This window comes from Propithecus coquereli, unplaced genomic scaffold (assembly GCF_000956105.1).
Source record: "Propithecus coquereli isolate 6110/MARCELLA unplaced genomic scaffold, Pcoq_1.0 Scaffold658, whole genome shotgun sequence".
NCBI classification, from domain to species: Eukaryota; Metazoa; Chordata; class Mammalia; order Primates; family Indriidae; genus Propithecus; species Propithecus coquereli.
In genome coordinates, this window is record NW_012152596.1 from 181369 (window position 1) to 195996 (window position 14628).

The window sequence follows — 14628 nt, forward strand, 5'->3', positions numbered from 1 at the left end:
AGTGACTATCCAATTTTCCCAGCACCATTTACTGAATAAGGATTCTTTTCCCCGGTGTGTGTTTTTGTCTGCTTTGTCAAAGATTAGATGTCTATATGAGGATGGTTTTATGTCTGGGTTCTCAGTTCTGTTCCATTGGTCTATGTCTCTGTTCTTGTGCCAGTACCATGCTGTTTTAGTTCCTATAGCCTTGTAGCACAGCTTGAAGTCTGCTAAATTGATGCCTCCCAATTTGTTCCTTTTGCTTAAGATTGCTTTTGCTATATGGGGCCTTCTCTGGTTCCAAAGGAAGTGCAGAATTATTTTTTCTAGATCTGCAAAAAAATGATGTTGGTATTTTAATAAGGATTGTATTGAATCTGTAGATCACTTTGGGTAGTACAGTCATTTTAACAATGTTGATTCTGCCAATCCATGAGCATGGTACAGTTTTCCACCTGTTTACGTCCTCTGCTATTTCCTTCCTCTGTGTTTCGTAATTCTCCCTGTAGAGGTCTTTTGCCTCCTTAGTTAAATATATTTCTAGGTATTTTATTTTTTTTGTTGCTATTGTGGAGGGTATTGAGTCTTTGATTTGGTTCTCAGTTTGACTGTTGTTGGCGTATAAGAATGCTACTGATTTCTGTATGTTGATTTTGTAACCTAAGAGTTTGCTTTATCAATTCCAGTAGTCTCATGGCAGAATCTTTGGGGTTTTCTAGATATAAGATCATATCGTCAGCAAAGAATGATAGTTTGACCTCTTCTGCCCCAATTCTGATGCCCTTGATTTCCTTCTCTTGCCTGATTGCTCTGGCTAGGACTTGGGCATCTACCCAAAGGAACAAATGACATTTGTAAAAAACACACCTGTACTAGAATATTTATAGCAGCACGATTTACAATTCACAACCCAAGTGCCCATCAATACATGAGTGGATTAATAAAATGTGGTATATGTATGCCATGGAGTTCTACTCAGCCACAAAAGAACAATGGTGATCTAGCACTTCTTGTATTATCCTGGATAGAGCTGGAGCCCATTCTACCAAGTGAAGTATCACAAGAATGGAAAAACGAGCACCACATGCACTCACCATCAAATTGGTATTAACTGATCAACACTTAAGTGCACATATGATAGTAACATTCATCGGGTGTTGGGCAGCTGGAGGGGGGGGATGGATATATTCATACCTAATGCATGCTATGTGCACCGTCCTCGGGGATGGACACACTTGAAGCTCTGACTCAGGTGGGGCAAAGGCAATATATGTAACCTAAACATTTGTACCCCCCTAATATGCTGAAATAAAAAAATTTAAAGAAAAAACAAGAATTACGCTAAGTTAAGACTTAAGTGGAGGAAGTCACTGCAGATGTGGTGGAAATAACAAGAGAACTAGAATTAGAAGTGGAACCTGCAGATGTGACTGAATTGTTGCAATCTCAAAATCGAACTTTAACGGATGAGGAGTTACTTCTTATGGATGAGCCAAGAAAGTGGTTTCTTGAGATGCAATCTATTTCTGGTGAAAACACTGTGAACATTGTTGAAATGACAACAAAGGATATAGAATATCACATAAATTTAGTTGGTAAAGCATTGGTAGGGCTTGAGAGGATTGACTCCAATTCTGAAAGAAGTTGCACTGTACTCAAAATGCTATCAAACATGTGGCATGCTACAGAGAGGTCTTTTGTGAAAAGAAGAGTCAACTGATGCAGCAAACTTCATTGTCTTATTTTAAGAAATTGCCACCACCATCCCAAACTTCAGCAACCACGACTCTCATCTGTCAGCAGCCACCAATATTCAAGGCAAGACCCTCCCTCCACCAGCAAAAAGACTGCAACACACTGAAGGCTCCGATGAACATTAGCATTTTTTAGCAACAAAGTATTTTTTTGTTTTATAATTGATATGTAATAATTATACATGTTTATTGGGTGCATGTGTATTTTGATATTGCATACAGTGTTTAATGATCAAATCAAGGTATTTAGGATATCTGTCACCTCAAATATTTGTGTTGGGAACATTTCAGATCTTCTAGCTATTTTGAAATATACAATAAATTATTACTAACTATAAAAAAAAGAAAAAAAGAAAATCGCTCGAATTTGCTTTTTGTCCAACATAATTTCCATAGTCTAAAATAAATATAAACAGCAAGTAATAAGTCATTAGCAAAAAAACTAAGTGAGAAATATGCATTTTAACATGATGTATAACATAACCACATTCATTTAAGAATGTATTCCTATATCAACTGGCAAATTTCAATGATGCTAAAACAACAATTTCTTTTGCACCAATCTAATAAATCTCTAACCCAGGTTAATTAAGAAAAAAATAGAGAAGACACAAATTAATAACAGAAAGGAAAGAAAGATTATCACTACACACCCCATAGACACTAAAAGGATAATAAAGGAATATTATGAACCACTCTATGCCCACAAAACTGATAATCCATATTAAATGCACCAGTTACTTGAAAGACAAAATCTGTCAAAACTCACACAAGAAAAAACAGACAACCTGTGTAGGTCTCCATCTATTAGAGAAATCAAATCAATAACGAATAACCTTCCAAAACAAAGAGCACAGGCCCAGAAAGGTTCTTGGTAAATGCTACCAAATAGTCACAGAAGAAATTATGCAGATTCTCTACAGCGCCTGCCAGAAGAGGGAAGCAGAGAGATTACTTCCTACCTCGCTCTATGCAGCCAGCACCACCTACTGCCAAAACCGGACAAAGACAAGAAAACTACAGACAGTATCTCTAATGAACACAGATGCAAAAGTCCTCAACAAAATATTAGCAAATCGAATCCAAAGATGTCAACAGAATTACATACCACCATCAGGTAGGATTTATTCCCCATACGCACGGCCGATTCAACAGCTGAAATCAATCACTGTGGTCCTTCACAGCAACAGGCTGACGAAGGACAAATCACATGATCATATCAATAGATACAAAAAAGAAAACCCAGCATTTGAAAAAAGCTAACAGTCATTCACGATAAAAACTTTCACCAAAGTAGGAACAGAGACGAACTTCCTTAACTTGACAAAGAGCACCTGCAAAAACTCACAGCTAACATCACAGCTAACGGTGAGAAACAGGCGCTTTCCCGCTAAGCTCAGGGACAGGGCAAGCACATCCCCCACCGAGCCTTTCACCATCACACTGGAAGTCTCAGATAATGCAACAAGACAAGAAACGGACACGGAAGGTATAGAGGTTTGGAAGGAAGAAACAAAACTGTTCACGGATGACATGACTGTCTACGTAAAAAGTCCCAAAGAATTGGCAAAAAAACCAGCGGAACTAGTAAGTGATCATAGCAAGGCTGCAGGACACAGGTGCTATGAGGTGCGCCCTGTCCCATCAAAAGATGTGCTGAAGTCCTTGTCCCTCGTCCCTCAGAATGTGACCTTATTTGGAAACAGGGTCTTAGAGAGATTTTCAAATTAATATGAGGCCATTGGGGTGAGCCCTAATCCTCCATCACGAGTGTCCTTATAAAAAGGAGAAATTTGGACACAGAGGACAGACATGCACAGGGGGATCACGGCCATGTGAAAGCAGGAGCTGCAGTGATGTGTCCACCAGCCAAGGACACCAGAGTCTGGGGGAGAAGCAGGCAGCGGATTTGCCTCGCGGCCCTTAGCGGGATCTAACCTGCCAACGCTTCCATCTCGGGCCTCCAGCACTCAGACTGTGAAACAATACATTCAGCTGCTTCAAGCAATCCAGTGTGTGCCACTTTGTTACGTCAGCCCTAGGAAACCAACGGACAAGGTTAATAAATAAGAGTCAATTGCTTTCTTGGATGCCAGCAACGAACAATTGGAATTTGAACTTAAAAACACAATGCCACTTACATGAGTATGGGAAAATGAAATAGGTAAAAGTATAACAGAATATATACAAGATCTATGTGAGGAAAACTGGGAAACTCTCATGAAAGAAAAGAAGAACTAGATTGAGAGATATTCCATGTTCATGAATAGGAAGGCTCAGAATCATCATTAACTTTTCCCAATCTGATGTGATGTCATCCCAGTCCACATCCTGGCAAGTTATCTTGCGGCCATCGGCACACTGATCATACATGTCACCTAGAGAGGCGCAAGCCCAGGATGGCTGCAGGATGCCAAGGAGAAGAGCAAAGGCAGGGCGAGTCCGCCTGGCTGGGGGGCGCCCTGCACAGCTGCGGTGGGTGGGACAGTGTGGCCCTGGGGCAGTGTGGACAGATGGGCTGAGGCACAGGACGACCCACGCCAACGCGGTTAACTGATCCCGGACAAAGGAGCACAGGAAACTCAATGGAGAAAGGACAGGCTTTTCACCAGGTCGTGCTGAGTAAGTGGACATCCACATGCAAAAAATAATAAAAAAAAATCTAGACACAGATCTTACAACTTTCACAAAACTTAACTCAAAATGGATCATGGACTGAATATGAAATGCAAAACTATAAAAATCCTAGATGATCACATAGGAGGAAACCTAAGTGACCTTGGGTCTGGTGATGACTTTTTAGAGCACATTGATGAAAGAAAAAGTTGGTAAGCTGGACCTCATTAAAATCAAAGCCTGCTCTGTGAAAGACACTGCTGAGAGAATGAGAAGAGACACAGATTGGGAGAACGTGTTTGTAAAACAGGTATCCGACAACGGACTGTTACCCAAAACATACAAAAGACTCTTAAAACTAAACAATAAGAAAATGAACAACCTGATGAAAAACGTGCAAAGGAGCTAAACAGACGTCTCACCAAAGAAGATACACAGGTGGCAAATAAGCACATGAAAACACGCCACACATCACGTGTCTTTAGGAACCGCAAATTGAAACAGCAGCGACACACCACCACATACCTGTCAGAACAGCCGAAATCCAGAACACTCCAGCACCAAATGCTGGTGAGGATGCGGAGCGAGGGGACTCCCACTCACCACTGCTGGGGACACAAAGCGGCACGGTCACCTTGGAAGACAGTCCGGCAGTTTCCTGCAAATCTAGACATACCACTGCCACACAATCCAGTATCAAGCTCTTTGGTATTTGTCCAGATGCACTGAAAACTTATGTCCGCATAAAACCTCGCACGTGGATGTTTAGAGCAGCTTCACTCATAACTGTTATCAGCAAGGGAACGGATAAACGGTAGCATTCAGACGACAGAATGTTAATCGGTGATACAAAGAAATGCGCTATCATGACACGAAAAATCATGGAGGAGCCTCAAATACGTATTACTGCGTGAGAAAAGCGAACATGAAAAGGCTATATACCGTACGATTCCAACTACAGGACGCAGAATACACAACAGCACACACACGGTAGGAAAGCTGAGGTTTTGTTTGGGGCAGAGGGAGGACTGAACAAGTGCAGCACAGCTGAGGGCAGCGAAGCCACTCCGTGTGACACTGCCAGGGTGGACGTGTGACATCAGAGACTGCAGGACACAGAGTAACAACAATACACTGACTGGCTCGTCAATTGCGATGCTTACCCAGGATGTTGATAACAAGGGGAGGGGGTAGGGTGTGGGGTGCATGGGAATTGTCTACACTTTCTGCTCAGTTTTTCCATAACCCTGAAACTGCTCTGAAACATAAGCCTGTTGCAATGGACTGAGTATATGCATCCCCCCAAATTCATGTTGAAATCCTCCCCCCCAGCATGGTGTTGGGAGGTGATTAGGTCACGGGGGCGGGGCCTCACAAGTGGGATTCATGCCCTTATAAAAGGGACCCCAGAGAACCCCCTCGCTCTCTCGTGTGAGAACATGTGAGGACAAAGCGAAACCTTGACAGTCTGCAACCCAGAAGAGGCCCTCACCACACAGACCATGCTGCACCCTGACCTCCGATTTCAGCCTCCAGAACCGTGAGAAATAGTCTGTTTTCATAAGCCACCGGGCCTCTGGTACCTTGTCACAGCAGTCCAAGTGAAGACACCTACTGATTGTAAAAAGACTCCCAGCCTGGAGTTCCCCAGGTCGGTGTGAGGACGAAGCCACGTTACAGTTCACCCTGGGAAGCTCTCTGAAGTTCGTTTTCATTGAGCAAGCCACAAGCTCAGCCGTTCCGCGGGAGTTACTGTAGCTCCGGAAGACAGCAAGGCCCTGGCACCCCCTCCCTGGAGCCCAACACAGCCCTGCCCTTCACGAGAGTCCCACAATGACAAAGGGCCGTGCAGAGGCGTCTCTCCTGGGTCCAGTCTGCAGGCAGAGAGCACAAGGGGCCCATGTGCACTGTGCCACTTCTCTGTCTCTAAGCTGCTCCTCTGTAAACCACAGGTGTCGGCCAGGATGCTGGTGGGATGACGTCAACGCTCCCGCTGCACAATCATGTGCACCAGCCAAAGGAAAGAAAAACCAAGACAATGAGCAGAAGTTGCAGGGTACCGGGTGCAGCTGTCTACACAGCAGTTAGTCTGGTTTGAAATGGCAGGGGACACTGGCATCTGAGGGACAAGCGATCTCAAGGATTTGGAACCATTCCTGAGACATCAGAACAGGAGTCAGCAAAGAATGGCCTGTGGCCAAATCTGACCCACTGCTGTTTTTGTAAGTAAAGTTTTATTGGAACATTGTCATCCGTTTACCTATTGCTATGGCTGCTTCCACAGCACAAAGGCGGAGCTGGATGCTGAGACAGAGATTGTGTGGCCACAGAGCCTGAAACCTTCACTCTCTGGTCCTTTACAAAAAAAGCTGGGGGAAGGCGCAGGTGGCAGGATGGGCAGGGGGCAGGATGGGCAGGGGGAAGGCACAGGGGGCAGCGTGGGCAGGGTTAGCGCAGGCAGGCACAGGCTCTCCCACCAGGAAGGGGAGACAGGAAGGGCACATTCCGGAACGGTCTCGGTCTCAGGGCCTCAGCAGGGGTGGGGAAGGAGGGCGTGTGCAGTACGACTAAATCCTGCCCGTCCAGGCAGGCGTTAAAGTGCTCACATCCCAAAAGGGGATTTGGCTGCGCGAGGAGATGAGGAAGCGGCTCAGACAAACCTGGAGGCTGCCGCGGCCACAGACACGAAGAGCAGGCAAGGAGGGGCGGCCGCTGTTCCTCGCTGCGACCCCTCCATCTGCGTGAGCTTACACGTATTGCTATGATAAACACTTCAAATAGCAAAGACTAACGTTTACAGAGCGTGGAAAATGGGGTGAAAGCCTGGCCGTCGCTCTTCCCTCCCCTGCTGGCACCTGCTCTTTGCGTGTGACGTGTGACGGGCGCAGAAGCTACGGCGTCGGGTTACTCGTCCCACCCGCAGGCAGCCTGAAGACCTCTCCCAGCTCCACCACGTCTGTTCATACCTTCCAACTTTCAGAGCGGCAGGGACGCTCTCTCCTGAGCCGCGTGAGTCCTCCGAAGCAAAATGCAGCTGGGCAGCCTTCCTCTCACTCTCTCTCACGGGACGGTCATCTAAGAGAGAAGGCCCAGGACTGTGGAGGGCAGGCGATGGCACCGTCTTCCACCCTGGTGCACACCGACAGGGCAGGGCGTCCATCCCCTCAGGGCTGAGCCTGCCCCATGGGCCCAGGACAGGAATACTGGGCTTTGGGGTACACATGGTTTCCCAGAGATGCCAGCGTGATGCCGAGGCCACCCGCTCTCCCAGAGCAGGAAACGCAGCGTGCCAACAAGGGTCACACACGCCCCCTTTCAGTGAGCACACTGGGCCACAGACCCCCGACTGTCCTGCCAGCCCCTGCCAAGCAGTGACCGCCCCATGGGATAGAGGACGTGCTGTCATCACAGGAGGTGGGCACAGAGGGGCCCCCCAGCACCGCCAGACACTCTGCACCACCACTACCCCTGGCCCGGCTGTCCTGGGTAGCTGAGCTCCTGCGGAAACGAAACCTGCCCCGCTCAGGGAAGCCCAGCCAGGATTCGGGGCTCCTCTGTCAGTTCCTCAAATCACTTTCAGAAGGTTGGAGAAAAACTGTTTTGACACTTAGTTATTAAACAAGTGGTCTTCTGGCAATGGTCAGGCTGTGGCATTCTCACCAGGGGACTTCTTTAAGAAGATTCTAATCCACATCACTGATCTGTGCTGTTACAAAATGGGCCTGGAAGAGAAGGGCCCTCTGCACTCACTTTTGACAGACAGTTCTCTTCAGTCTCCACAAACCTCTCCGAGGTACAGAGGAATGCAGTTTAAAATGTAAGAATGCGCGTACAGACACGTGGAAGATCACTCCATGGTCAAAACTTCCCAGGCCCCTGGGTGATGTAACCGCCCAACTCCAAGCACAACAGCCCTGGGCAGCCTGGCCTGGCCCCAGCTCAGCAACCACCCGCCGAGGCTCTCAGCTGCTCCTCGACCTGCTTTCTCACCTAGGAGAGGGGCGCAGCAGTACCCCGCTCCTGGGGCTGCGAAAGGATAGGCAAGAACAGGTGTGCACAGCTTTCACCTGACGTCACACAGACTTACGTGGTTGAAAGGTGAGGCCCACCCTACCTTTATCTCACGAGTATCAAAAAGTCCTAACCAGCCCACAGCTGTCGGCGCACAAGGGCCAAGCAGACTTATGCTCAGACAGCCTGCACACGCCTCGGGTATGTTAGCCTCCTTTTGCTGTTTGCTTAACATTGACACCCAAGTCTCAGTTCTCAGAAAGCACTGAACGCTATCCACAGCTCCAGAGAACAAGCTTGTTCGGGGCATGTACAGTGAGGGGAAGTGTTTTTTCCTCTGCTGATTCTTGATTTTTGCTAACTGGCTGGCTTCAGAAGGAGGGCTCGGTTCTGACAGCGTGTGTGGCAGGTCTGATGCTAGGAACAGAAACACCTGAAAATGTCAGGCGCTGTCCCGGGAACGCACAGACGCTAACCCCAGGTCTCCTCACCACGACCCTGTGACTTTGGCATTCTGACCACCCTGTCATGTGGGGACTGAGGGTAAGAGACCCCAAACCCTCTCCTTCCCCACGGACCCCATGGGCAGTGTGCCCTCAGGCTGAGGCCTGGCTCTCTCCCTGGGTGTGTGACTCGGGCCGGGATTAGCAGAGATACCGCCACAGTGCTCACAGCAAGGGAAGCTGCCTTGTGGCCGCCCCGACCCCAGGACCCTCTCTATGGGGCGTGGCTATGGGGCCCTGGAAGCTCCGCCTACGAGACTGCTGCAGACCCGTGTCTTTTAGGGACACAAGGCCGTGAAGCCAAACAGCCACGGCACCTTGTCTCCTCTCATCCCCGTCACCTGGGGGCACAATGAAATGCCCGTCCTGTGTCCTGCCAGGTGGATGCAAAGCCAGGTGGAGCCCAGCTGTCCAGCTGAGCCTGGGAGGACGCCCAGTGGCTGTGCAAGGAGAGCTGGAGATGCTCAGGAGCCAGGTGAAACGGCTCGAGCCGGGAGGGCCGGCTCAGGACGGGGCAGCCTGGCCACGGTCCTGCTGCCTCGTCCTGCAAAGACGCAGGGCCCCGAGAGCTGTGGTCTGCAGGGACTCAAGCCATCAACGCGGAAGATCAACTTCCCTGTCCAGCAGGAATCAGAGAGTGACCCATCTAAGAGCACAAGGCGCCTGTCATGGCGGCACGGAGCAGGAGCCTACCCAGCTGTCGGAGCTTGGGGAGCATGCGCACAACAAAGAGGCGGTAATCAGACTCGTTCTTCACCACGGGGTTCAGTCGGAAGTCCACGTCTGCGAGCTCGGTCAGCAGGTGGAGCCGGAAGACCTCCGCCAGCGAGGAAATGCAGTTGTAGTAGAGGCTGAGACTCTGCAGCCCAGTCAGGTACTGGATGCCCTGGCAGAGGAAACACGCCGAGTCAGCCACACTCCAGCCACCATGCAACTTAACAAAGGCACTTGTGACGTACACCTGCTGTTCACCAGGAAAAGCCTGAGATGAAACGTGTTCTCACCTGTAAAGTTCTCAGTGCTTTACACAGTGAATCGACCACGTAGGGAAATGTAAAATGCCATGTCTCCCACCGTCGTTAAGCTAAGTGACTTACACGCACGATCTCTTCCAACCTGCACTCAGCCTTGCAGGGTAAGAGCGGCCAGTGCTGCCACCACACAGGCTAGGAAGCAAGGCCTGGGGCGGTGCAGAGACGTGGGCTGGAGCCTGCATGTGACTCGGAGCCCCTCCTAGGCTGTGTCAGATGTGCTCTACACAGCACCACGTTGCGGGGCAGGAGTTCACACAACGTCCCTCTGCCACCCCCAGATGACCTCCCACCAGGATGAGTGCCTGCCCCTGCTCAGCCTGCGCTCGATGGACATTCGAGGCAGTCTGAAGAGCCGGCCTGGGAATGGAGACAAAGTGCAGAAAGTGGACAAAAGACCATGCTGGTGGGGGCGGGGGGAGCCGCACCCACACCTCGGCCTTTGGGGTCTTGTCTTTCTTCATCGGAGAACTCGGGCTAGAGGCGATGTGATGTGCAAGAAATCTAGCTCACAGTAAACACAAGAAAAACAGCACAACACTTCTAACCACTGCAAGTCTACAGTTTACAAGCATGACAAGCACGGTCACAAAAGATTATACCTTTTACCCTAAAAGTACCTTCCACCAATAATGACGGCAATACATGTTCTCGTAGGAAACAAACCTGAAACTTACCTCTAGGCTAACCAAGGAGTTGCGAGAGAGATCTAAAGATTTCAGACCTGCTAAATTCATCAAAGAATTTCCTAGGTGAGTAATCTTCTCTTGGTAAGTTCCAGGAATAGATAAAGACTGAAGCTCAGCTAAGAATAAAAAATTATGAGATTTTAGTCTTTTTTATCGAAAAAATATTATAACAAAAGTCCAAATTCTTAGGTTCTGGAAATACAGCAGACACTGACAAAAATTCTTTGACCAAACTTTACTCAGGACCTGAATCTTCTCCTAGGCCACCTGCGCACTTCCTTATAAAATCCAGTTTTAGCAAAAGCCCAGCCACGTCAGTTTAGCAAGAACCCCACCCTCAATACCTGGGCAGATTCCTCACCAGCAGCACCCCAGGCGCTGACCGCCACCCTGGCCTGCCCTCAGCACGATCCTGTCGGGTCCGTTCAGCCAGAGCCCCCCATGCTTCCCCGCAGTGACCTTCCTCCCCAGCCCGCCCCCCTGCCTCCCGGCTATGAGCCCCCACTTGTCCTCATGGTGGAGAGCTGAGCCCAGTCTCTCCCCCACTGCAAGACCCCGTTTTCTCGTCCTCGAACCTACAGCCATGGTTCTGGATCGAGTCTTCCTTACCACGCTTTAAGAAGCACCACTGAATAAACTTTTCTTTAACAACACACATAAGAAGAATGAAGAGAAAGACAAATGTTAATAGATTTATCCCACCGTGGAATAAATCCCTTTATCCTCCTCCTTACGCATTTCTGTATTTCCAAGTTTTCTTAGGGAGAGGTACACTAATCTCAAAATCTGAAAGTGTCACTTAGAAAAAGAATGCAACTCATCCAAAATTTGAACGTGGATACCAAGAGTGAGGCCTGTGTTCAACCTTCCAGCTCACGCTTCTCTCCAGGTGTCCACGCCCGCGCCCATCCTGCCTTTGACGGCGCCTCCTCCAGACCCCTCCCCGGGAACCCCCTCCTAACTGACCCCGACCCCCACTCCGGCTGCTCATCCCTCACCCCGCGTGGCCTCCGCACAGGGATCGTCTCCTGAAACCCCCAGTCCACTCGGCCACGCTGTCTCCAGCACACCTGAGGACAGGCTTTGAACGCTCGGCGCACCTCAGGCACCTCTGTGAGGCACACTCAACAGCAGCCATTGGATGATCAATGTAACTACAAAAATAAAAGTTTCCGTAACCGGAAAGACAGTGTGGATCCAAATACACCCATACTTTCCCAGGAAAATTTACGTTTTAAAATATGTGTTAAGTTTACAATTTGGTCTGAGCACTTCCAGTTCCAGACGAGACAGACATACCCCATCTACTCCTCTCCACCCACCACACTTAAACACCCCGGGAAAATACAGGAAACAAGCCCTGGAAGACTCTGAAAGGAGGGAACAGAGGCCGACTGTCCAGGGACCTCAGGACTCAAGAAACGACCTGGCAGGGAGTTCCCTGGGTTGATTCTGGGTTTGTTCGTCCACTGTACATCCCGGTCTGAGTGCCAAAGAAGCTGGCAACCCAGAAACACCAGTAGACATAGACCGAAAAACAAGGTGAGCCTGCTTTCTTCAGCCAAAGGACCGGGGGCGGGGGGGACCTTGCAGGACAGACTCTTTTGACATCATCACCCCTACTCCAACCACACACCAAAAAAAAAAGCACCTCATACACCTGGTTTTGTGCAGGGGCCGGCACCAGGACTACGTGAGTGGATCCTGACCACTGTCCCGGCCTGGCTGTGACAAGGGGGTGCCTCTCATCTCCCGGCCCACAGGAGTCTGCCAGGGGCTGTGTGCGAGAGAGGAGCCCAGCTATCATCCCAAGGCAGCACTCAGCAGGTGCCAGGAATGAGCACGGATTTTTAAATAGGAAGCAGTGTCTCACAAAGTAATACCCAAATGTCCAAAATATAATAAAAAATTATCAAAGCCCAGAAAAATCTCAGTTTGAATGAGAAAACACAACCAACAGAAACACCAACGAGATAACGAAGAAGTCAGAATTACCTAAAAAGGATTTTAAAGCAATTGTCACAAAAATACTTCAATGAGAAATTATGAATACTCTTGAAACAAATGAAAAAAATAGAAAGTCTTAGCAAAGAAACAGAAGATTTAAAGAAGAAACAAACAGAAGTTTCGAAAATGAAAAATAAAATAACTGAAACCAGAAGAAAAGAATCCCAGGAGCAGCGCAAAGCAGAGTGGAGATGAGCGAGGGAAGCTCCTGAAGAGTGAGCACAAAGCCACGGTGACCTGAACCGTCCAGGCTGATCGACCAGGAAAAAACAGGCTAAAGGAAAAACATGAACAGCCTCAGGGACCCGTGGGAGACGAAAGAGGGATCTAACATTCACTCATGCCACTGGGAGCTCCAGTGAAATTTCAGAGTTCCAAAGAGAAAAGAAAGACAGTGTGGTTAAAAGTAAAAATTTTTTTAGTTGAAGAAATAATGGCTGAAAACTTCCAAATTTGGTAAAAGGCATAAACCCAAATATTAAAGAAACTTAGAAAATCCCAAATAGAATAAACCCAAAAATGCCATGCCCACACACATCAGAATCAAACTCCTGAAAACTAACAACAATGAAAAAATTCTGAAAGCCACCAGGGAGAAAACATGCATTACCTAAAGGAGAAAACAAATCACAGGGCAGCAATTACCCTTCAGAAACCATGGAGGCCTGAAGGAACAGCACGACATTCTCCAAGTGCTGAAAAAAAACAACTTTCAACCCAGAAATCTATATCCCTTTGGGATTGAAGGCAAAATAAAGATATTCTCAAAGAAAAATAAAGAGAGCCTGTCATCAGCAGACCTACCTGAAGATAATTAGAAGGAAAGACAAAAGAAGGAAACCTGGAACATTAGGAATGAAGAAAGAATAATAAACAGGTAAAAGTGGATAAATGTCTCCTCAAGTTTTTAAATGTTTAAGTTTTTAAATTTTAAATGTTGTAAAAAAATCGTATCATCAATGTAGTTATGAAGGTATGTAGAGGAAATAGTTAAGACAACTAAATTCTACACGGTAGTGAGGTTTCTGCATTTCACTTGGAAGTGGTAAGATGCTCATACAAGTAAACTGTGTTGAATTACATAAATACACTATACTTTGTAGAGCAACCACTATAAAAACCGTGCAAAGAAATATACTCCAAAACTTAGGAGATAAATCAAAATGGGACACTAAAAATATTCAAATAAACTACAGAAAGGCAGGAAAAGGGAAATAAAAGAAGAAAAAATTAAGGGAACAATAAAGTGGCACATTTAAGTTCTAATACATTAATAACTACATTAAATATAAATAGTCCAAATGCACTACTATTAATACAAGACACAGATTAGCAGAGGGGATAAAAATAATGAAACAAGAAACTAATTAGAAATATAAGGATATAGTAGGTTAAAAGGCCAAAATAAATAGATGGGAAAAGATAATGCCATACAAACACCAATCTAAAGAAAGCTGGAGTAGCTATGCTAATGACAAATAAAGTAGATGTCACAACAAAGAAACCACTGACAAAGAGGAATAGTACATTTGCTAAAAGGGTCAGTCCACAAAGAAGAGATAAAAACCATAAATATGTATTGCACCAAATAACATGGATTCAAAACACACGACGTGAAAAGAGAAACAGAAAAATTTACAATTGTAGCTAGGGGTTTCAATAGCCCTCTCTCAATTAATAGAATCGCTAGGCAGAAAATCGGCAAGGACACAGAAAAACTGACCAGCACCATGGCAAGGACACAGAAAAACTGACCAGCACCATCGGCTAAGAGGACCTGCTTGACACGTCACACTCCCCTCAACCGCAGAACACATTCAAGTGCACTTGGAACATTCCACAACACGGACCAGATCTTGGGTCATAAAACAAACCCTGACAATTTAAAACAATTAAAATTAGACAGAGTATGTTCTCTGCCTATGATGGAATCATACTAGAAGCAATAACAGAGAAATAACAGGAAAATCTTCAAACACATGGAACCTTAAAAACACACTCCTAAATAATCCATAGTCAAATTGGACATCTCAAG

At 47.1% G+C, this 14628-nt stretch overlaps 1 protein-coding gene across 1 annotated transcript in view; it reads right to left on the reverse strand.

The window, feature by feature from the left end:
- Positions 1–14628, reverse strand: part of CEP72 (centrosomal protein 72kDa) — a 44953-nt gene that overhangs the window by 23004 nt on the left and 7321 nt on the right. The window contains exons 2-4 of the mRNA XM_012660134.1: positions 10575–10702; positions 9560–9752; positions 7319–7427 (exon numbers count right to left, since the gene is read on the reverse strand). Coding sequence (XP_012515588.1) covers positions 7319–7427; positions 9560–9752; positions 10575–10702 — 430 coding nt within the window. The remainder of the gene's footprint in view (positions 1–7318; positions 7428–9559; positions 9753–10574; positions 10703–14628) is intronic.